The sequence below is a fragment of the Telopea speciosissima genome, chromosome 2, assembly GCF_018873765.1.
Source record: "Telopea speciosissima isolate NSW1024214 ecotype Mountain lineage chromosome 2, Tspe_v1, whole genome shotgun sequence".
In the NCBI taxonomy this organism is placed as follows: Eukaryota; Viridiplantae; Streptophyta; class Magnoliopsida; order Proteales; family Proteaceae; genus Telopea; species Telopea speciosissima.
Window position 1 is genome coordinate 69,993,715 of NC_057917.1, and position 23,602 is coordinate 70,017,316.

A 23,602-nucleotide genomic window follows, 5' to 3' on the forward strand; every position below is an offset into this window, starting at 1 on the left:
TAAGGACTTTCTTTTTCATAGATTCTGCTCATTTAGGAAAGGTCTCAGCATACTTCTACAGAATACGACTCCTGAAAAAGAAAACATTCTCATGCTGTCACAATGAAGAAAAAGGGGGAAAAAAGAAATACTAATGTAAATTAATTATTTTAATGAGTATGTTAATCATTTACAGATAATATAAGAATGAAGAAATATCAGGAAAATTGTATTAAGAAAAAATGTCAATTACTTGACTATGTGGAGTTCAAGATACAAAGCATAAGAAATTACCCACAAAAAAAAATCACCATAACAGTAAGAACAAGGACAAATGTTACTGTTATTGTGGAGTGGGCTCATCTGTTTTTGCATTAAAAGCTGCTTTTATATATATGACAAAAGACAGGGAGAAGTAAAGAAGACAGTAAATTTCAGGTATGAAATCTAATGAGTAAGTGAGCAACCCACTTCCATCAACTTTAATAATCTGATGAAGGTTTTTGTTCTTCTTGTGAAATGGGTTACTCTCTCTGTTTTCTTGCATATAAAAGCTTTGTTCAGTTGATTAAAAAAAGCCAGAGAGTTAATGGTGTTAGGATATCCTGGTGGTAGAATTTACTCTACCTATTCAATGACGTGGGTTTTTATGATATAGGCATTTCTCCTCTCTCTCTCTCTCTCTCTCTCTTGTGTTATTTTCTCTGAAAGCTACTTTTGGTTGACAAGGGTTCAGAAATACTAAAAGATATAATTGGGTTTCCAAGGTGATCAGCGTCACTGGTGTTTAGAGAATACAAACAGCTCTTTGGTTGCCCATTTAAGAACTCCAGTTCTGTATTCTCTTTGTTTATTGGGTCTCCTTTTTCTGTTGTTCTCTTTCTTTCCTTACCTTCCTGTAATGGAGCCTTCTTCCCAACTCTTTGGAGAAACAGAAGAATGCAGCAGTAGTGAATCTGGATGGACAACTTATATTGCTTCTCCTGTGCACTGTGATGATACTCAAGAAGATGATGATGATGATGATGAGAAGGATGGAAACAATGACAGTGATGACTCCATGGCTTCTGATGCCTCAACTGGTCCCAACCATGGTGAAGGTGAACTTCTGTGTGACAGTGGTGAGGATGACAAGAAGTGCTATTCCTACACCAAAACTTACAGGAACAAGAAGAAGGAGAAGAAAAAAGATGAAGACAGAGGAAGATCAGAAGCTGTGAAACAAGAGTCGGTGGAGATGGCAAATAGTGCTACTAGTTCTGTCAACAGTAGTGTGAAGGTAAGAAAAGGCAGGTGGATAGAGAAGGGAAAGTAGAAATGTTTCTTATGTTTTTTCCTTGAGATATGGTAGTGAGTTGCTCTTTAAGTATTAAAGTTTGCAAATGTGCAAGCTAGAGACCATAATCTATGGCTATATCCTCTATATGCTCCATTTGTGATAGTTGGGTCATGAAATATTATGGTCAGATCAACAAGATCATGCATCATATCTATGCATTTTTTTTTAAAGTTCATTATGTAATTTACTCATACACCTCTCTTACATATATAGTTAGCAAGTTCTTAAGAGATGAGTGGTCAGGAAACTCCCATGTGTCTTAATAGAGATGTGTCTCTTAATTTTCTAGAATATATACTAAAAGGGATTAACATCTTTTGGGTTAAACAGATGCACTAATCACTATAATATACTAAAAATTAACTGGCATGGCAGAGTTTCTAATTTTGTTTTCCCACAAACAAGAGCCAAAATCTCACTTGTGTGACTTGCTGTAAAAGACACATGTAATCATGGGTTTGATACCTTGATTGCAGATAACCAACAATGGAAAGGAAACTTCTAATAGAACATATCTCGAAACAGAACAAATGAACCTAAAAATAATGATGCTTTAGTTTCAGTAAGGAAACACAAGATAGTGCTGTAAAGGTTAAGAATCAAAAGTAGGCATCAGCAACTACAAGAAAAGATTCCTAGGTTATTGCCTCTCTGTCTCTCTCTCTCTTTGAGTGGTGAATTCCAACCACTAAAGCACTTTATGATGGAATTATTTATACATCCAATTATATGACATGGAGACCATAGAGCATTCAAAGCAATATAGAGATTAGTGTTTAGGTATACCTGAATCCATAGCGAGAGAAGACTGTCTGCATGAATGTTCTCCAGTCTGTAATGGCCGTTTGTCTTGTCTACCCTCTTCTCTTTTTCGAACTCTAGGATTTCTTCGTCATGTATCCAATGAGATAATACTGACATTATATAAAGTGAGGGTATGGACTAACTCTACAAAGAAACAAAATATCTCATTTCCCATTAAAGGATGTTTAAATCTGGTCTATACATATACAAATATTTATACTAATAAAGGCGTATCAAATTAAGTCTAATAACATAATATGTGATCACTTTCCAGTATTAGACTTAACAAACTTATCATATCCTCCATGTGCTCCTTCATAGCCTCTACGATCACTCCAAAGACGACCATCAATATCTTCCCTTATAATATAGTCTTCTCTCATTGACTAAAACTTTGCATTAATCCATCCATGTGTTCCCAAAAATGTATCTTACTACATTCATCTAATCCTACTTCGGGTGCATAAGCGATAATAATATTGGCAACTTCTTTCTCCATCACAGGCTTGATGGATATAATCGTATCACCAAATCTTTTAACATTCACTACATCATTTTTTTAAATCTTTATCTATTACTATGCCCACTCCACTTCTATTACTTTTATCCCCGTAGACCAAAATTTAAAGTCATCCAACTCCTTAGCTTTTTAACCCTTACATCTAATTTCTTGAATACAAGCTATATTATTAATTCTTCTTCTCCTCATAACATCTATCAATTTTAGACTCTTACCCATGAAAGATCTTATGTTTCAAGATGCTAATTTAATTCTACGCTTTTGGACCAGCTTCTTTACCTACACTCATCCATGGTGCAAGACCTTTGCCTACTTTCATCGCATTTGAGTGTTGAAGCAGTGCATCGCTTACAGGGGATGTCCTAGCTAACCCTTGCACACGATTCACTGCACCCGGGTCAAAGTGTAGTATGTCACTTCCTAGGGACACCCTAGCATAAGGTCCAAATATGAGGTACTAGAATCCATATAAAAAGGCTATCAAACAATGTAAAATTAGAACCAATCATTATAAAAAGCTTTAGAAAATAAGGTGAAATGGTAAAACAAAACCCGAGATAAATAAAGCATAAAGTCATAAAAAAAAAAAGTATATTGAACGTAAAAATTCAAGAAAAATAGAAAAAAAAAATAATGGACAATCTCGAAAATCACAAATAAAAGTTAATCAAATCTACAAGATTAATTTTTTTGTAAAAAAAAAATCCTTATCAAATGCTACTTAGACAATCCTCAATTTATAGTATGTTATACCTGCATTGTTTGAGGGATATCAATCTCAAAGCACAATGGATGGAATCAAATGAAATAATAGTAAAGAAAATAAAAAGAAAGAAGGCATGTCTAGCTTCAAAACTCGTGAAGAGTGTAGCGACATTGGAGAAGGTTAAACTCAGGGATGGATGAGTTCAAGTTTGCACAATTGCGAGGGACTTGCAAACAAAGGGAATCTCTCTCTTTCTCTCTCTCTCTCTCTCTCGGACTCTTGGAAGGTGCTAAAAGATGATCCTTCAACGTCTTAGGACTTCTTATTTATAGCCTAAAATGTTATCCACATCCTTAATGGTATTTCTCATCAAAGCTCTTAGAGATATCATTGATCCTAAGGGGATACATTAGGGTGGTTTATTACTACGAATGGAGATAGAATTCTTTATGCAACCAAGACTAAGGTTTTAGTAGATTGCAACTCAATTAGTTGCATCCATCATGTCACTTTGAGGTCTTTGGATGGTTTAGGTAAATTCTTTGGTCAATAATGATGAGATAAGATCAATAACACGTTGGAAACCTCCAACTCAAGAGTCTAGATTTCTGCAATTATCCAGAATCCAACACCGATAAAGAATCTGTTGACGTTTAATGAAATCGACTGGTCAGCTGACTAGTCGACGACATCGCTGGATACCTTTGGCATGTTGGCCCGAGCCAGTCTTTGGCTGACTTGGGCTGACTTTGGGATTTGGGCTTGGTTCAAGAATGTCCCTGAGCTAAGATCAGACCTAGTTTTTGGTTTGGACCAGGTCTCACTTATACATGAAAATTTAAACATTCTATTATTATTTAAAAACTCATTAATTTTAACCATTTTATCCTAAGGATTTGAAACACCACTAAGTGCATGAGAAACCTCCAAAACTATAAATAAAAAAAATAAAAAATAAAAAGGGTTCCACAATATCTTGAAACACCTTGATCATCATCACTTAGCCTGCTCCAGGGTGATAAAATGAGGTGTCTCTAGTATGAGTATTCTTTCACACACCTTCTCACATAACTATAACTCCTTCTCCTCCCTAACCTTATGAACCCCACTATTGATAAAACCAATACTCGCATGGGAGATTCCCCCCACACCACCACTGTGGGGAACCCTTGCTTAAGAACATTTATCTATTATGAATAGATAAGATACAAGAGATATAATAGAACAACAAAATGAGCCACAGCCAAAACCCCAAGAAATCACTTGAATTGAAGCGTGCTTGTTACCACATATAGTCATCTTGGGCTCCACTAAACCAACCAGCTATATCACCAAGGTTTAAGGAAGGAGAGGGTTTTCAACGCTGCCAATATGGAGGAATACTCCACATCTCATCAATCGAGGTAGGAGAATCAGTTTCATAGATAGGAAGGCCCACTACCCACATGGTCAAAGAGGAGAATAGAGTGTCGGAGGTGTGTGACGGGGAATCTCTCACGCTACACCAATCAAGAAGAGGGATTGGCAACTCATTTATAGGAGGAGCGCCCACATAGTCAAAGAAGAAAAAGTGTCAAGAATGCGAGAGGGCATGAGAAACCATCCTCAAACTGAAGGTGTGGGGATTTTTTTTTCGAGAACGAAAAGAAAAGTTTTGTAATCAATAGCTAGTATGATTGTGTAACTTATTTAAATTCTTTACACATTTAGTTCTTTCACTTTTCAACAGGTGAAAAGTTTCCTTCAACATGGAAGAAGAAAATCGCTAGCCATTGGGGTCTCATTATTCCCTTTGCCCCTATTGCACAAAGTTTGGCGTGCCCTTGGTACTATCCTAGAAGTCCCATCCAACCATTAGAACTCATGGATTAAGAAACTTCTCTCTTCACCATGAGTGAAGGAAAACTTGGTCTATTTTCAAATATATTTTTTGGAACAGAAAATGCTAAGTGGTCATGTAACCCTTGCACTAGTGCGATAGCATATGAAAGTGCATACAGAGGCATTGGTTTGGATGCGGTTTTCAATTTCACTGGAGGTTGAACGATATTTTCACGCATAAAGGCATTGATTTATATCTAGGCGCAAAACATGTTAACCACATTATTAGTTAGCGTTCTTTTTCCCATTATTTTTATTTCATTTTTCAAATCCAAAAGATTTGATTGCAAAGTAAAATAAATTTAAAATAATTTGAAAATAGTTACACAGTTATATTTAGTTAATGATTACAAAATTTCCTTTTTTTTTAGTATTTATTTAATTTCTCTAGTCTTCCCTTTATTTGTTTAGCAACACGATGGAGCCTTTAAGCATATCTAAGGCAGCCCAAGCATTTATACTTTGATGGAAAGGCCCCACTGCCCCAGATGGCCTCGAAGGACTTTTAGATAAAAAAATTCTTTTCCACTATTTTCATGAGAAGAAAGAAATTTTATTGATCAAGAATTGCCAAGGTACAGGAGATAGAATACAACAAAATAAGCCAAGGCATAAACCCCAAGAGATCACTTACATGGTCACCTTGTGATCCTCTTAACCAACCGGGATACCACCCAAAGGCCAATTAAGCTATATCAGTAAGGTTTAAAAAAAAAATGAAGGAGACAGTTTTCGACACTGCCAGTGTGGGGGAATCCCCACGGCAATAGGAAGGCCCACATTGTTGGGGAGTATATTAATAATTGGGAAAGAGAATGCCACCCAATTGCGCACTGCATGTCATACCTATGCCCTGACACAGAGGCGCGCAAAATGACCACCGCACCCTCCTAGAACCCCGGAAATGACCAGGGGTGTGGCGGTCATTTCGTGAGAGGCAACGTGTCTAGCGCAACCGGGTGGCATTTTTTTTCCCTTAATAATTATACTTTACAAGCAGTTGCTTCTCTCTAGTTGTCTTACTGCCTTTCTGCTTTCAGGTTAATGTAATTTTTATTTTATTTTTTCAATTCAAAGGATTTGATTACAGAGTAAAGTATATTTTAATAATTAATCAAATTTGGAATGATTTAGGTAGTATTTGGTATGCATTCTAAGTAGGTTTCGCATTCTCCGAGGGTAAAAATAGTTGTTTTTACCACTCAAGAATACAAAATCGACCTAAAAGCATTCCAAGAATGCATACAAAACACAGCCTTAATGATAGTTACACCGTTAGGTAATAATTATAAAAGTTCCTTTTTTAGTATTGGTTCAATTTCAATTCCTTTCCCTTCATTTCGAAACCAGATGAAGCCTTTATGCATATCTAAGGCAGCACAAGCAGATATGCAGCACAAACACTACTAGTCTCATGGAAAGACCCAGATGGCCTCAAAGGACTTTAGAAATAACTTGATTTTTTTTTCTTCTTTTTTTTATAAATAACAAAGAAACTTTATTGATTAAAAATAACTTAAATACAATAGAGAGAATATAACACAACAATAGTAGATCAATTGAATTGAGGCATGCCTGTTACCATATATGGTCAACTTGCTCCTTCAAACCACCCCACCCAGCCTACTACGCAAAGCTATATCACCAAGTTTTACTGCACCTAGTTATGCATTATTACTATTTACTTATCTGGATAATATTTAAAAGTATATTTGGAATTGCAGGTCTGAAGGATCAACATAAAGATTGTGGGCTAAGAGAATATTTTGGAACTGTCAGTCCCTTTAACTACTACAGGAGGATACAGAATTCATGTTAGTGGTACAATAAAATCTTTTCGATAAAGAACTCAAGTTGAAAAAGAAAGTATCAGCAGATAATGCAAAGACAGTTCAATGTGAATGATTTGGTCAAAATCAAATTTTGCCAATTCAAGTTCAGTTGTTTCCAATGAAATAAAATCACAAAACCAAATGATATTAGCCTTAGCTGAGTTAGATAGGTTTATGACTTTGAGGCAGCCCTCGACTTTGGTACAAACAGATCTAAATCCTGATTTAAGCAATGAAAAACAGCAGGCTAGGTGATAGGCTTACCCAAGAGAACAAACAGAAAGAATGGGGAAATGAAAAGTGAATATAACATAAAAATTGCTAAAAACATGCAAATCCTACAACACCTAGTAACAGGGGTCTCTAGGACTATGGTAATGACTGCCTTTTTCATAGATTATGCTCATTTAGGAAAGTTCTCAGAATACTTCTACAGGGTAAAAGATCAGATTTTTACGCCTCCAGACATTCCTCAACATATTCTCCTAATCAACGCATAACTGAGACAATGCATCTACAATGCAAAGAAACATACTATCAACAGTCTGTGTGTGATATGACTCAAATATGACTCTTGAGAAAGAAAACATTCTCATGCTCTGTCACAATGAAGAAAATAAGTTACCTAACAATGATAACAATAAGAGGATGGGGGGGAGGGGGAACTAGGAAGAAATATTAATGTAAATTAATTTTTTAAATGTGAATTTAAAAAATGTTAATCATTTACAGATAATATAAGAATGAAGAAATATCAGGAAAATAGTATTAAGAAAAATGCCACTTACCTGACTATGTGAAGTTCAGGATGAAAAGCATAAAAAATAACAAGAAGAATCAACATAACAGTAACAACAAGGACAAATGGTACTGCGGCAAAATTTCCATTGTTAATGTACAATTTGAGAGATGAAAGTCTGATGCAACAATGGTAACCACTACTACAAGTGAGGATATTAAAAAAAAGAGAGGGGGGGGGGGGGGGAAGGGTTCTCTAAACCAACAGCATTTCCTACGCATCCCCTCCCCCCCCCCCTTCACAATGGAATTTTTTATCCATTTTTTTAGTAGAAAAAAGTAATAGAAAACTCCATTGTGAGGGGCGTAGGAAATGCCGTAGGTTCAGAGACACTTTTCCCTTTCAAAAAATCATATCTTATGGATAAAAATATGGACAGACGGAATAACCAAGAATTTATAATTGGTAGAAACCACAAAACGAGTCAAAGAAGGGTTGTTACCACCAAGTCCACAAGACAATGAAAGAGAGAAGACCCATGACAAAAATTAGACCAAAAAAATGCTCTCGCAATAGTTTCATCATCAAATATTACATGGACAGGTATTAAGATTCTACATTTCGTTTTTATTTTGGATTTATATTGCAAGGTTTAGAACCTCAAAACAGAATCACAAAAGCAGTTGGATCTTCTCATGGAGAGCCACAAAAATACAACAAAATGAAGTACAAACAATTCAACAGTTTGATTTATCAAAGTCAAAAGTACTCGACCAAACAAAAAGTAAGCTCTGCCCAACTTCTCAGTCCCGAGGGAACCTTATTAGGTTTAGTGACATAACTTGATCAAGTTGAAGACCAGGAGCAAGAAGTTTATTTCAACTGATTTGCAAGCTTGAACCATTCAGTGTGGAAGGCTCCTGGCCCATCAGTCCTCTCATAGGTGTGAGCTCCAAAATAGTCTCTTTGAGCTTGGACTAAATTAGCTGGAAGCCTCGCCCTCCTGTAAGTATCAAAATAAGCAAGACTAACAGACATACCAGGAGTGCTTATACCAGAGCTGATAGCTAGGCAGACAACTTTTCTCCATGCAGATTGTCGCTCAATAATTTCTTTTGCAAACTCAGGATCTACAAGAAGATTTGCAAGATCTGGGTTCCTATCATAGGCCTGCTTGATACGATCCAAGAACACAGCACGGATGATACAGCCTCCCTTCCAAATTCTGGCCAGCTCTCCCAACTTCAAATCCCAGCCCTTCTCAATGCTCTTTGCACGGATCAGATTCATCCCCTGTGCGTAGCTACAAATCTTGGCTGCATAAAGAGCTTGCCTCACGTCATCAATCAGTTGCTGCTTATCAACATCTTGATCAGCAAAGATGTCATTAACACCAGCTGCTTCGAAAACCTTTGCAGCTTCAGTTCTTTCATCCTTCATTCCACTGATGAACCTTGAATCCAAAGAAGCTGCTATTGTGGGAGCTGCAATTGATAGATCAGCAGCTTGTTGAACAGTCCATTTACCAGTACCCTTCATTCCAGTCTTGTCCAAGACCTTATCAACCAAATAACCATCTGCCTTATCATCCTTAATTGTAAAAATATCTGCAGTAATCTCAACCAAGAAGCTCAGAAGCTCCCCCTTGTTCCACTCTGCAAAGACCTCGTGTAATTCCTCATTGGAAAGCTTTCCAACTGTTTTCAGAACATCATATGCTTCTGCAATCAGCTGCATATCACCATATTCAATCCCATTGTGCACCATCTTAACAAAATTACCAGATCCTCCGTCGCCTACATAAGTAACACAGGGACCACTGTCAGGGACCTGTGCTGCCACCTTGAGAAGGATATCCTCGATGGACTTATAGGCCTCAAAGGACCCTCCAGGCATCAAAGAGGGGCCATGTCGGGCTCCTTCTTCACCTCCTGAAACTCCCATTCCTAAATATTGCAGGCCTAGTTCAGCCATGGATTTGGCTCTCCTCTCCGTGTTCTCATACCACTCATTACCACCATCAATTATACAATCACCTTTCTCCATGTAGACGGAGAGAGTTTTGATGGTATCGTCAACAGGGGCCCCAGCCTTAACAAGCATGATGATGACACGAGGTTTCTGGATTGATTGAACAAAGGATTCAGGATCATGAAAACCAAATAGAGGGAGGTCTCCCTCCTTTTTGGCTCGCTCAACAGTCTCATCAACTTTGATGGTACTCCGGTTGTAAACAGAAATGGGGAACCCTTTCTCCGCAATATTGAGGGCAAGATTTTGGCCCATGACAGCAAGACCCGCAAGGCCTATTCTTGTCAGGTTTGAGTTGTCAGCCATTTTTGTTGCCTGGAAGAGAAGTGTGAGATTAACAGTTGTAAATGGCAAGATAGCAATTCAGAATTCCAAGTGACATTGATATTAATTTTATTTTATTTTTTTAAAAGAAACCTGAGAATCCCAGACCATAGGCAAAAGAAAAAGGAAGGAAATGATTCTATTTTCTGTTCTTAATATTTAATCAGTAAATCAGTATTTCAAGATGCTGAGTTTGTGTAGATGAAATAACCATTGATCAAATAAAAAGCAGTGTGATTAGATCTATTGGGAATAACACATGAAAAAGAAAAGTCACAACACTTCTGTGATATACTTTTACAAGAGTCAACCAGTGAAATCATGTTTTGTTCCCTCAAATTGGACTCTGATTCTTCCATCAAACCCATAAAAGGAAAAAAAAAATCCATAATACATTGGTCTTAGAAACTTTGATATCTCATCTCTAACAGAACAAATTAAAAAGGGGATCTCTTCCAAGTAAATTAAAATTAAAATGACAGAATAAAGGTAAAACTCATGACCCAATGAATAAATAATTTCTAGAGGACAAATCGACTGGTTATTCAAAACAGAACCTATCAGATTAAACTGTAAGAAGAAAAACAGCTGATTCTCAATGAACATCAAGAAGATTTCTCTAGTAAATAAAATCATGGAAGTTCACAACTTATTTAAATAGAACTTTTAAGGAGAACACCATCCATATCATAATCCTATGTGCAATTTCAACCCATTTGCAACAAAAAAAGAAATCCGAAGATGGTGAGATCAATAGATTAAAAACCAGTATAAAGCAATTCAATAATTCTCATATACAACTCAGAAGATCAAATCATGAGACATATAGATAGAATTAGAGAATCCCAACCTGAAATCAGAATCTACAGGACTTTCAGAGAAATAATGGATAATCCGGTACACCCAACAAACAAAAGAAGAAGTGGGTATTGCAAGAAATGAATGATGCTACCCAGTTATATAGCCAACGAAACCCCAAAGGCCCAAGAAAAAACAATTCAACAAAATTGCTCGTTGACCAACAGGAGAGATCTCTTACCGTTCTTCCTGTCCTTCACGGCTCACGCCCACTGCATTTACAAGCGCATGGTCACGTCTACAATGGAGAAACCCGTCCAGAAAAACCTGCTTCCCTCCTATTCTTCCTCTTCCTTCCTAGTCGTGATTTCTACTTCTGAACAATAACTACTGCAAATTAGTCAAAATCTGTTTTGAAGTTTCGCCAATCAGATTGTGTGCTAACACGTGGCCTTTGAAGGGCATTTTTGTCACGCTAAATTATCAGCAACCTAATGGTGCAAGTTTGTCCCTGTTGGCAGAGCGCGCCCCGGTACACATTGAGCCTAAATGGGGCTTGGGCTGAGATGCCCTAGTCCTTAGGGCAGGTTAAAGTTGGAAATTTCTAGCATTGAGTGAGGGTCGAGTCAGTTAGGGTTTGAGGCCTTGGATTGATTCTGATCTGGCCTAACCCGGCCTGTCTCCGTCTCCTTCTCCTATTCTTTTTTCTTCTTCTTCTTCCTTTTTCTGTTCTTTTTTCTTCTTTTTCTTTTTCTCCTTTGTCTGGCCCAACCCATGCATCTCCCTTCCCCCCCTCCTCATGGTCAGAGCCAATCAGGGTCGGCCCGATATTGAGACCAAGTCAGGGTTGGATTTTTCAGACTCTGAATCATGATCGGGTCGAGCCTGGACCCAGTTGAGGGAACTCAGGGTTAGGCAACCTCTATTTCTTTACATAAAAGTGGATCTTTTTCTCCTCTTAAAATAAAATAATTGATTATAATTAAATTGCTAGTATGAGTGGGGTGTGGACCTCATGGTGTGTGATGGTATTAAGGTGTGCATCTTATCTCTACTTAAAAATATGAAAAGTTCTAATGATCTGTCCACCAAGTTTGGGAGTTTGAAGCCCAAGACTCTCCCTAAGCTTACCTCATTCATCAATCAGCAGTACAACACATGGAAGAAAGTTTTGTAATTGGCTACATGTTTTTGTATGAGACTTTCTAAATGACACCTACGTATATTTAGACCTTGTCATTTTTTTTTTATTGTACTATTTTATTTTCTAAAGGTTTTTAGGTTTAGGGTATAGAAAGGTTTTTCAAAATAATTTGTGAAATAATAATATTTACTCTTTTGGAAAAGATTGTATGTTATATTAAAAAATATTTGCCGCCTTGAAATGTGTCAATAAGAAAATCCCTTTAGATAATCTTAACTATTTAACTTACCTAACCAATTTTTTTTCTTATTGTATTTGGTTATCTTTCCTTTTCCTTTTTTTTTTCTTCTTTCATCAACTACTTTGTAATGCACATTTTAAAATGACAAATGTAACTCTACATTGACACGCTTACGAGAGCATGACTAATTTTTCTATGTGGAAGGTTAATTTGATCATTTTGATAATTGGATATATAGGGAATGATTTAGATTGGCCATGTGTGTAAAATTTCATATTCAAACTCAGTCATTTACTTTCCCTTGTAATGAGATACTCTCATGTGTATGTACATGCATCCTTTCACCCCGTCTGATTTTTCTACTCTGCCAAAAAAAAAAAATACTAGAGAAGTACAGCCAGAAAATAAAAGGACACGGGAAGTCACTAACAAGTTAGGGTGTCAAAACTTGGGCCAAATCGATAACGCAACCTAAAATTGTCTTTTCAACCTGAAACCAATTGCATGTTTGGGTTATTGGTTCAGTTTAGGTTTTGGACATTCTTCATTTGGACGGTTTGACTGATCATCATCACCCAAACAGACCGACATGGATTGAAATAGAAATATGACTGCCAAAACTAGTTGAACAAAAATGTTGTTGGTTTTTAATTTTTGTTCATTTTATGTTTTATTTTATCAAGCTTCAACTACTCTCTTTCTTAGACTTTTGTGCACAAAAGACCATAAAGGGCTAAGAAATTTTACTTACCCCAAAAAAAAAATTTTGAAACTTTTTTATAGTGAATGAAATATATTAAAGAAATGAGCAAAATACAAAAGTCAAGCCAATCATGCTAAACAAAAGGGAACCCCAAACAACTGAAACAAAACAAATCAAAATTATTGAAATATTATAGTTTGAATAGGAAACGGAATTGTGAAGTTCTATTGAAAAATCAATAAAAGTGTTCAACACAATTTTCTTAACTTTTTTTCCTCTCTCCCCTTCCTTCACTTTTTATAAAAAAAAAATTATTGATATTTTCTCTGCCTCCTTTATTGGTCCACAATCCACCTCCAATCTTAATGAACAAGCACCACCATTAATATGAAATTTAAAAAACTTTGGTTGAAATAATTGAAATACTTTAGTTTCAACCCAAAAAAAAAAAATTTTGAGTTTCTATTGTAAAATCAATCAAAGTCACAAAACTATATTTCACTAGAAAGAAAAACAAAAAGACTAATACGTGAAAAAGAAAAATTTTAATATAATTGAAATCAACATGAAATCTCCAAATGGTTTTGATTCAGACTTAACCAATTTTAGTTCATTATTCACCAATTCTTACGTTTTATTTTAACTCTCTCCATATCTTACTATGAGATACAAAGAAGGCAAACATCACTTTTCCACCTATGTTCTTTAAACCAAAACCCATGGGAGAAAGAAAAGAGCAAAGTGTTGAAATTGCTTTTCCATTGCTACCTCTATTTTTTTTTAAATTCCCTTCACAATGACATTCGTTAATATTTGCCTGCGTAATAATCCTTAGTATTATGGATTCACATCAAAATTCAAATTGAATTTGAATTTTGATGTAAATCGGTAATACTTAGCTTTTTTTAATGATCAATTAGACCTTAGAACCATATGATACATTATATACTAAACTTTTCTCATGTGCACTAAAATCATATCCGCAATAAATTCACTTGATGTCATGTAGATCATTAATTAGACCCTTTTGTCAACCATCACATTGGTTCTTTTAGTACTTTCTATGCACCAATTTTCGCGTGGATGGTTTTCCTTAAATATCTATATTTTCTATCATTTAATTATAGTTGAAAAATCAGATTTTTTTATTCGATTTGCCCTTTTCAAAATATGGTGATTCGGGCAAGTCATTTTTTTCTTATTTTATTAATATTTTCTTACTCATTCTCCTTTCTCCGACTGAAAAGGGACTGAGCTTATGGTTGTTTCACAGGTGAGAAGAAAAAAAAAGTTACTATTAAAGACAATAGACAAAAATTCTAGGGTTTTGTTTAATTTAGACCAAAATTATGGTTTATGCATAGTATATAGCTCAATAAATAAATAAATAAAATAGACTAAGAGTTTCACATGACTCAGGCAAAAACATTGAGTCAATGAACTGACTCAAACCTGGTATGGTCATTTTTTAAACCTAGGTAAGTCTTCATGACTCCTTATTCTGTTTAATTTTTTTTTTTACTCAACTCAGATGACTCGCCCAAGTCAAAACCTAGTTTTCCAATTATGCATTTAATATGAAATTTTCTACAAAATTCCCCTATGCTCTTTTTGATAACTAATTATGCCAATCAAGTTAAAGTTGATGTCAACACATCACTCCAATAATTAATAAAGGAAAACTTTTGTTGTAACCAAAGTTAGTGAAAATGAAATTGTAACTTTTATTTTTTTGCCCTTTCAGTATAATATATATATATTTTTTAATGATGATAAATCTTGTCATTTCACATGAACAATGACAACTCTTGAGATCAATATAATGATAAGTAATTTTTAAATTATTTTGATAAATCCTTTTTAACTCTACTTAAATAACTTCTGAAAATAACACAAGGGACTACTAAAAGAAACCTACAACTTCTCACCCCTAAAGAAAAAAGAGGGTTTCTATTGGATAACAACTCCTTATATAGGAGTTTTTTTTTTTGGGGGGGCACATAAAAGTGTTTTTGGAAGCACATAGTACATTTGTCATTTAGGTAAAATTATGAAACTTATACACAAAATGATGAAGACAAAGTTTTGTAGATAGAGAGAAGCAATCCCAAAGAAAGAGATATTGAAACCTTAGAAACAGAAACATTTCATTTTTGGGGAGCAAACAAAAATAGTCATTAAAATTACTCTACTACTAAGCACCCCCAACAACAAAATATACATATAACTTTTAACATCTTCTTTTATAATTTGAAAGGCTTAAATGTATAATATGATAAGAGAAAAAATGGATAGCATGTGAAAATTTATTGTAACATAAATAATAATTGAAAATAATGTAAACATGTATATATCTTAACAATTTTAGTAGAAAATATTATAATAATAATTAATAATATTCAGTTAGTAGTGAACTATGCAACCAAGGTGGTTGCTTGACAAGCAGCTATAGTGAAGGTTATTATCTTGTTAAATATTAATTACTGAGGGTGAGTTTTATGCTTGTTTTTTAAATGATAAATTACACCAGAGGTATCTAACATTTAGTTTAAAAAATTATGTTTGGTGTGCCTCAAGTACAAATAGTGTTAGTACATTTTAATAGGTAATGATGAAATAACCAAAATGCCACAGGTTCTAAGTCTATCAAAAAGATTTTAATTGGAATGATACGATTTAACATCATGTTTTCACATTCTTTAACTTTTGGTTTGTATTTACAGTTATTCATATAGCGTTTTCAACAATCACAAGTATCATAGTATAATCTAATTTAAGATCACACCATTAATAGCCTAAAAAATATTCTAATTGGAAAGATAAAGTTCAAATATAATGTCATAAAATTTTTCATTGTTTGATTTGGATCATGACCATTCAATTAGCTAACATTTTAGATCATGACAAGCACGATGGTCTAACCATATTTAAAATTTAACCATACAAATTTTAAAAGATTTCAATTAGAAAGATATACAATTTAACCATAATATTTTGGCTTTTAAAACATTTGATTTGCATTATATATGAACATTCATTCAATATTCTAAATTGCGATAAACAAAAAGGTAAAGTTTGATATATGATCGGATAATCACTATTCATCAAGGATAAAGATTGAGTTGACAATTAGTACCTATATATATATATATATATATTTAATCAGAATTAGCACCTATATTTTGTTGTGCCATAAAAGAATTGCCTCACATATTTCTTACTTGGATGTCATGTATGATAACATTAATCTTTTGATTTATTATTATTATTACAATTATTTGATTTTTTTTTTCACATACCAATAAGATGTATCCAGGTGTTACATTGATAACAAATTTTCTAACAAACGTATATGAAAATAAACATAAACTTAATTTATTCTTTAACTCTTCTAGAAGAAGAAGCGAAGGGATGTTTGACTACGATCTAAATGAGAATTTTCCTAATCAAATACTTTTTCTTTCTCTTGTCCAAGAACATTCTAAGTTTATAATTACAACCTTAATGAAGAATTTAAATAATAAAACTTCCCTCATTTTTAACAAACCACACCCTCCATACATGAAACTCTTATAAAATTGATGATCAATTTCTAAAAGATGATGTGATTATTCTAATCAACTCTTTAATTATTGTATTTATATCGGCAATGAAGATCATGCATGGGATGAAGTGATTGTTGTGTATGAATTGACCCACTCCTTGGTTAATGGGTAGGCAAAACATTCCATCAATGGAGGAGGTTTGCCTCCATTGACTCTACATGGCATGATTACTGCCTAAGTAGTTTTCCTTAATGCTAGTTTTGACTACTATAAATTTTTTATCTATTATAAAAAATACATGCATCATAATATAACTTCATTTTGACCTTAAATGACGTGTTTCATGTCATGTATGAGAAATGAAATGCTAACCACTAAAGGCATATAGATTAATAGGTTTTTTCAACCACAAAGCTAAAACAGAGTAGAAATAGACATGGAAACAATGCACAATTTAATGAGGGTTCCTGAGAGCATCATATTGATAAACTTAGATTGTGTTTGTCATGCATTACAAGTCGACTTTGCATTTTCAGATGATAAAAATAGTTGTTTTTTTCGTCTGAGAATGCAAATTCGACTTGGAATGCATAGCAAACACAGCGTTAGTGAAACTAAGATGAAGATGCTGAGATAGATGTGTAGCAAACTAGGTAGGAAAAAAGTAAGAAATTATCAAATTAGAGCGCAGATTTAAAATACATGATAAACTACGAGAAAATTGTTTGAAGTGGCATGATCATGTTCAACGGAGGCCTTTATTAGGGAAAACATTTTGTTGCAACCTAGGTTGCAAGAATGTTCTTGTTGCCCCCACTTATAGGTGTCAACTTGGAATAATCCCCTTCTCCCTTACATTCAAAAATACCCTCTTCAGGTTTTAGTATTTTCTAAAATACCCTTCAGGATTCCAAGTTGGCGCTTGCGATTGGGGCAAAAAGAATATTCTTGCAACCTAAGCAGCAACAAAATTTTGTTCAGTCTTTGGATGCTCTAGTACAAAATAATGATTTGATTCAGATTGAAAGAGCTAAAAGAGCCAGGAGCAAAGCAAAAATGACTTCGCGAGAAGAGGTGAGGAAAGACATACATAACTTAAGCCTTGGATCAAGTATGATTTCGAGTAGAGCTTATTGGAGGTTAAGGATCCATGTAACCGACCCTATATAGTTGGGATAAGACTAGGCGGTTATTGTTGTAGGTGTTCCTGGGCTGGACTTTGGTTGGTCCTATTTAAATTAAAAAAGGCTATAAATCAGCCCATGGGCTCCTCTATGAAATTGGCTCAGGATCCAATACACAGCCAACTACACAGCCAAAGCCCAAGCCTATAAACTGAAATTGAAATGGCTGAACTGGACCAGTCGGTATAAGCTAAGTTGGGCCCAAAGTTGAACCCTTGAGCATGATTCGTAATCTCGGATCGGATCGGCGATATCGATCGGATCAGATTGATATCGGTCGAGGCCAACCCCAAGATTTGACCAATACAGAAAGGTTTGACTAGATCGTTCCTTGGATCGGCCGATCCGACTGAATATTTTTTTATTTTTTCAAAGTTTTTAAGTTTTTTTTTTTATATTATCTAGACCGATATTGACCGATCCGATCCGGTCCGGATAATATCGGCCGATCTGATCTCGAGATCAAAACATCCACTAACTTTGATTGATACATGACCCGATCCATACAAAAAAAAACGATTTTGGGGGTTTTTTGATCAATCCTGACCAATTTGTACCGATCCCGATCCAAAAAGATTTTGGCAATGACCGATACCGAGTTCGATACCTGGATTTTGAACCTTGCCTTAGTGGCATCACCCTTTTTTTTATGGAGCTGAGTCCACGTTAACGAGGCCCCACAACAGTACCAAAACCGAACCACACATTCCCAATTGTCCACTAGAACCACAAATTCAAATTCAAGATGTGATGCAGTGGAGAAGCAAAGAAACTCAGTTCATCCATCTCTCTTCCTGAAACCACAGAGGAATGCTTCTCAATGGCATCACTTCCACTCCTTCACCTTCATCCATTCGCCTTCTCAGATCTCAAAACTACAATTACAAGCTCAAACTCACAGTTTCTGCTACTTCCGCTTCTCAAATCCCAACTTCAGGAAACAAATTGGAATTCTCAATCTCCGAAGAAGAATTAAAAACCCGAGGCTTCCTCCTTAAGCACTCTATGGAAGGCCTCAACTTGGACCACCTCAATACGGTATTTGTGGCAGTCGGATTTCCTCGGCGAAACACAGAGAAGATTCGAGTGGCGTTGAAGAACACAGATACTGTATTGTGGGTGGAATACTCCAAGACGCAGAAACCCGTGGCGTTTGCAAGGGCAACCGGGGACGGTGTCTTCAACGCTATCATATGGGATGTGGTGGTGGATCCGTCGTTCCAGGGGATAGGGTTAGGGAAGGCGGTGATGGAGAGACTGCTGGAAGAGTTGTTGCAGAAGGGCATCACTAACATTGCCTTGTATTCGGAGCCTAGGGTTTTGGGGTTTTACAGACCCTTGGGTTTCGCCGCCGATCCTGACGGGATCCGTGGCATGGTGTACTCTCGGAAACAGAAGCGTAACTAATATATACAATCTGTACGTATTAGTCATTAGATGAGAAGAATCGAATTTTTGATTGTGGACACAGCCGATACACACTAAAAACCCTAGAAATTTTCATGTTTTTGGATTCTTGAAGACTGATTCCAATCCAATCTCAGTTACTGTCCAATTCTGTCACTGATTCCGCATTTTTAACACCTTGGTTTTACCTCTCTTTTTTCTTTTGGATGATAGTGTAATAATCGCACACCAATCCTAAAAGGTTAATCGACTTTTAGGACTGTGGAATGGTGGATATACACAACACATACCACACTCGCATACCTGATGTGGGACTAAACTCACACTCCTCTTTTTTTTGTTTTGATGAAAGTGTAATCACACAAACCACACACCAATCCCAAAAGGTTAACCGACCTCTCTCCTCTTTTACAATCCAAGTTTGAGATTAAAATAAAACAATGAAGTTCTCATTCACCCCCAGGGCTTCAGATGCGTTGAAGGGATTGGGAGGGTATTTTGGAGAACATACTTAAACCCTATAGTGGTTTACGAGCCCTAAGATGATGCGGTGAACATTCCAACGCGGTTGAATAAAACTTTCTCCAAGAAAAATAGGGAGAAAATTCTCTGTCCAGGAGTGTGGCACTTGTATTGTTGTCAATCAATTTATGTAGATGACCAAGTCCTTGGAAATCCAAAGCAAGTAATGTTCTTTAGGTATGTTAAGTCTTCTTTCATTATTGCAGATTAGGGTTTAGATTGGATATTGCAAGCTCTGGCGAGGAGATAAATGGGGTGCTTGATTCCTCTTACCACAAGTGTAGTCCCATCCAAATGTCAAAGCTTTACCATCTGAACCCTAAACTTCATCCCTTACCCCCACCGACGGTTAGGTGGATCTTTAGGTTGTAACTTGTAAGACACGGATTGAAGAGATTAGCGTATCTTCAGAGTTGTTGGAGTTGGTTGTCAGTTTCGTTGCTCAAATATCGTCGGATTAGAGAGATTATTTTTTGCATATCGTCGAAGATGGCAGGTTAATATATGCAAGTTGCCGAAGAAGAAAGATGTGAGATGGAAGATGAGGTTGGAATAATGGGAGGTTGAGGAGATGAGTTTTATTTATGTAATGCAAGGGTAAAAGAATAAAATTTCACTAATGAAGGGTAATATATGAATTTTTGGCTTCAACTTAACGGACTGGGTTTATTTGTAAGTCCCACCATGGTCCAGGGGAGGTACATGTAATTGTCCAAACAACGAGAGGTTACTTGTAATTGGACCAAACTACAAGGGTGGTACTACCCGCATGCATACAGAAAGTTGGTAGCGACACCTTTGTACAAATAGTTTCCCTGATGATGCCACTGGGAAAAAATTCTTTAGACCGTAAATTTCATACAAATTATTACTATAATATAATCTCTCATTTTTCTAAAAAAAAAAAGTTGGCAGCGACACCAATGGGTGCGTGGGAAGGGGCATCATATATAGGAGGGTTTGGAGTCATTTTAAAAGAGGGAAAACAAATAGACAAAACTGGTGCTTGCCAATGGTATACCGGCGGTATAAGCCTTTTTTTTCTTTTCTGAATTGCCCTAGGATAAAGAATCCGGACCCTTACCCTCCAATTGTCCAAAGGCGGGAAATTAAAAGGGGTAAACATGTCCCAAGGCCAAGCTTCGTTTCGCTGGGCATCCCGAACTCGAAGGGCGAGGGTAGGGCTTGCCCACAAGCCTTGCGCGTACAGCTCCAACAAGCATCAAGATTCGAGATAACATAGCAAGAGACTGGGCAACGTGGAGGAAAGAGAACCTTTGTCATCCATTTCTCGTCTTGGTGAAGTTTTTTCACTCTTTTTCAAAAGGAACAAGTATTCTCAGTTCTCCCTGGAGATAGTGAGAGTGAGATGTCGAAGCTTCTGTGCAGTTCGCATTTGAATGTTTTACATCGCCGGAGCTTCTCTGCGATTTTATTGAATTCTCCATTCCCGATTCAATGCTGTCGCTTTTCATCTCATCTTATTGCTTTTGAACCCCAAATAGCGTTCTCGAAAAGGCGAGTTCTTCTACAATCTTTCTCTAGCAAAATTCACCAAAGGGACTTGTCAGCTCGAGCTTTTGAATCGAGTTCTGAAACTAAAGAAGAGAGTCAGAAGGACGCCGAAACTTCTGATGAATCAGAAGCAAAGTCTGTGGATGATAATGGAAGCTTGACAGGGTCGAAGGATGATTATCCTAGTGGTGAATTTGAGTTCAAGGAGATTAGTGGATGGAAGAGCTTTGTTGTGAAGCTTCGGATGCTTTTTGCTTTTCCATGGGAACGTGTCAGGAAGGGCAGTGTATTATCCATGAAATTGCGAGGACAGGTTATATTTCCTGTTTCTCTTGTTTATTTTTCTTCTATCAAGGGAACGAGTTACTTAAATTTGGTCTACAATCAGGTTACCGACATCAAAACGTTGAAAAATAGTATTTAAAGCCTCCAATTCGTCAAAACGTTGGAATGTGGATTACCTTATTTATTAGGAGCTAAAAGAAGTTGGACTTCTGGACCTAGTTTGACTGGTACCGACAGTGAAAAAATGGTTTAAATCTTAAGTCTATATATATATTTTCTGGTTCTAGAATCTTTTGGGTCATTATATTTCTTCAGGTACCAATATCAAGCAGAATTTTAGTTATATCTTAATGGGTTGTCTTTGTGGAATTGGTTATTGGATTGTTTGCCACTTCTCAGTTGCCAGAAGTAAATTCATTCTTTTAGCCATAAATGTATTTGAAGTTGCAGATATTAAATTGATTCCTCTGTTTAGCAAGGTGCAAAGTTTAGAAGCTAAAACAATAAAGCACACCTTCATTTTGCGATCACTAAATGGCATGGTATGAATATCTCGGTGGGGCTTACTCATTTTCATTAACATCTCAGTTTTACATAAACTGCCAGATGAGCGGGCATCAGTCATATTTCACTTTATAAGTTGGTTAAGGCTGGATACATGTGGTACCCATTCTTATTGTAACGTGCGGAGTAACTTGATATTTTAGAGTATTCTTAGAACAGGGTACTTCATTCTTCATTGATAGATATTCTGACTTCCAAAAAGAAATGCTGCCTGCATTACTTTTTACATTATTGTCACTCCTTTGGTTCCCTATCCCATTGAAAAGAAGGGAATCCATCATCGACACATCAGGGATCTCATAGGGGGTATGGAGATTCTTCAGTTGCAGCCCTTGAGAGGCTGTAGACCACTTTGTCTTCCATTTAACTGGGGATGACTGCGGCACCAGTTCATATCATGAAAACTTGTATGCACAATGAAACAATCAATTGTAATCCACTCTTTTGGACATTCAATTGTTAGCTTTTGTGTTCATTATTTGTTTCTTTCTGTTCTAAACCTATTAGTGACTTATTCTTGTTGCTGTGATCAAGTTTCCGGTTCACTTTATTCCTTCCATACTCCAGTCCTGGAGGTTGGTAGCTGCTGTGCCATTTATAAGGACAGCCAATTTGAAAGCTTGTCGGACAATCTGGTCAATTTCCTAATGTTTTTTTTCGTCCTTTTTTTTAATGGGCAAGTCAAAGATTGTAGTATGAAAGGAGGAAAACCCACTGTACTATATAGGCCCTACACAAAACTATACAAGAAATGCACACTTTTACAATGAGGAACTCCATTCTCTTTATATATCAGCTGCACTCCATCCTCTATATTCCTTGCTTAAGATCAACGATATTTGTCTCTTTTTATATCAGTTTTCCATTTCGAAGTCACAATATTTGCCTCTATGTCAGCTTGCAGAAAGGAAAATGATATATTATCCCATAACTAGAAAGTAAACCCTCCCCACCCAAAGAAAAAAAAAAAGAAAAAAAAGAAGCCGTTGCCCCACTATAGTCTGGCATGATTAGAGAATCCATTCAAGTATGATGATGAACTAAATGGTTTCCAGCATTCAACATACATGGGCACTAATTGGTTTCTACAGCACTCCAGATCATTTGCATCTGTAGTGCTGGCAGTTGGGTATCATACAAGCACAGATTGTAAAGTATCAACATGATAGAACTCATTTGCAATCAACATGATAGAACTCATTTGCAACATTGCAAATTGAATAAAAACCATGAATTATGAAAACAACCATATGTAGGAGTACATATTACTTCTTTTTCTCCCTTATATTTCTGTTTTCAAGCACATGATTACATGCTAATGAGTGCTCCAAGGAATTTTCAGTCGTGTCTATGTGACTCTAATGATTTGTTTCCATTTGAACTGAAACAATCTGCATACATATTGCTTTTTACTTTGTTTTTTAATGCTGACTTACACATTATTGACCCCATCTATGCGACTAAATGGGCAATGTTTATTGAGATGTCCAACCCAAAAGCTTAAGCTACTAGGTGGAGAGGCCCAACTGGTATATGAAA

At 36.0% G+C, this 23,602-nt stretch overlaps 4 protein-coding genes across 5 annotated transcripts in view; 3 read left to right on the plus strand and 1 right to left on the minus strand.

Annotated features, from left to right (window-relative positions):
• The first annotated feature begins 880 nt into the window (after nt 1-880).
• On the plus strand, nt 881-1,418 carry LOC122651057 (protein SOB FIVE-LIKE 4-like). Its single transcript, XM_043844393.1, has 2 exons — nt 881-1,258; nt 1,371-1,418. The coding sequence occupies exons 1-2, from the start codon at nt 881-883 to the stop codon at nt 1,416-1,418; spliced, it is 426 nt and encodes a 141-aa protein (XP_043700328.1).
• A 3,272-nt stretch (nt 1,419-4,690) lies between these two features.
• On the plus strand, nt 4,691-19,197 carry LOC122651590 (serotonin N-acetyltransferase 2, chloroplastic). The gene is made up of 2 exons (XM_043845033.1): nt 4,691-4,701; nt 18,548-19,197. The coding sequence occupies exon 2, from the start codon at nt 18,581-18,583 to the stop codon at nt 19,175-19,177; it is 597 nt and encodes a 198-aa protein (XP_043700968.1). The 5' UTR covers nt 4,691-4,701; nt 18,548-18,580; the 3' UTR covers nt 19,178-19,197.
• LOC122651589 (6-phosphogluconate dehydrogenase, decarboxylating 1-like) lies at nt 8,407-11,046 on the minus strand. Its single transcript, XM_043845031.1, has 2 exons — nt 11,006-11,046; nt 8,407-10,146 (listed from the first exon to the last, which is right to left on the minus strand). The coding sequence occupies exon 2, from the start codon at nt 10,135-10,137 to the stop codon at nt 8,674-8,676; it is 1,464 nt and encodes a 487-aa protein (XP_043700966.1). The 5' UTR covers nt 10,138-10,146; nt 11,006-11,046; the 3' UTR covers nt 8,407-8,673.
• A 1,825-nt stretch (nt 19,198-21,022) lies between the features above and the next one.
• LOC122651585 (serine protease SPPA, chloroplastic) overlaps nt 21,023-23,602 on the plus strand; it is a 31,161-nt gene continuing 28,581 nt past the window's right edge. For both annotated transcript variants that reach the window (XM_043845027.1, XM_043845028.1), the window contains exon 1: nt 21,023-21,527. In XM_043845027.1, coding sequence (XP_043700962.1) covers nt 21,069-21,527 — 459 coding nt within the window. In that variant the 5' untranslated portion in view covers nt 21,023-21,068. The remainder of the gene's footprint in view (nt 21,528-23,602) is intronic.

Coding starts and splice junctions, on each gene's coding strand:
- LOC122651057 (XM_043844393.1), top strand. CDS start 881: ATGGAGCCTTCTTCCCAACTCTTTGGAGAAACAGAAGAATGCAGCAGT. Junction 1,259..1,370: donor CTGTCAACAGTAGTGTGAAG/GTAAGAAAAGGC, acceptor CAAATGTGCAAG/CTAGAGACCATAATCTATGG.
- LOC122651589 (XM_043845031.1), bottom strand. CDS start 10,137: ATGGCTGACAACTCAAACCTGACAAGAATAGGCCTTGCGGGTCTTGCT.
- LOC122651590 (XM_043845033.1), top strand. CDS start 18,581: ATGCTTCTCAATGGCATCACTTCCACTCCTTCACCTTCATCCATTCGC.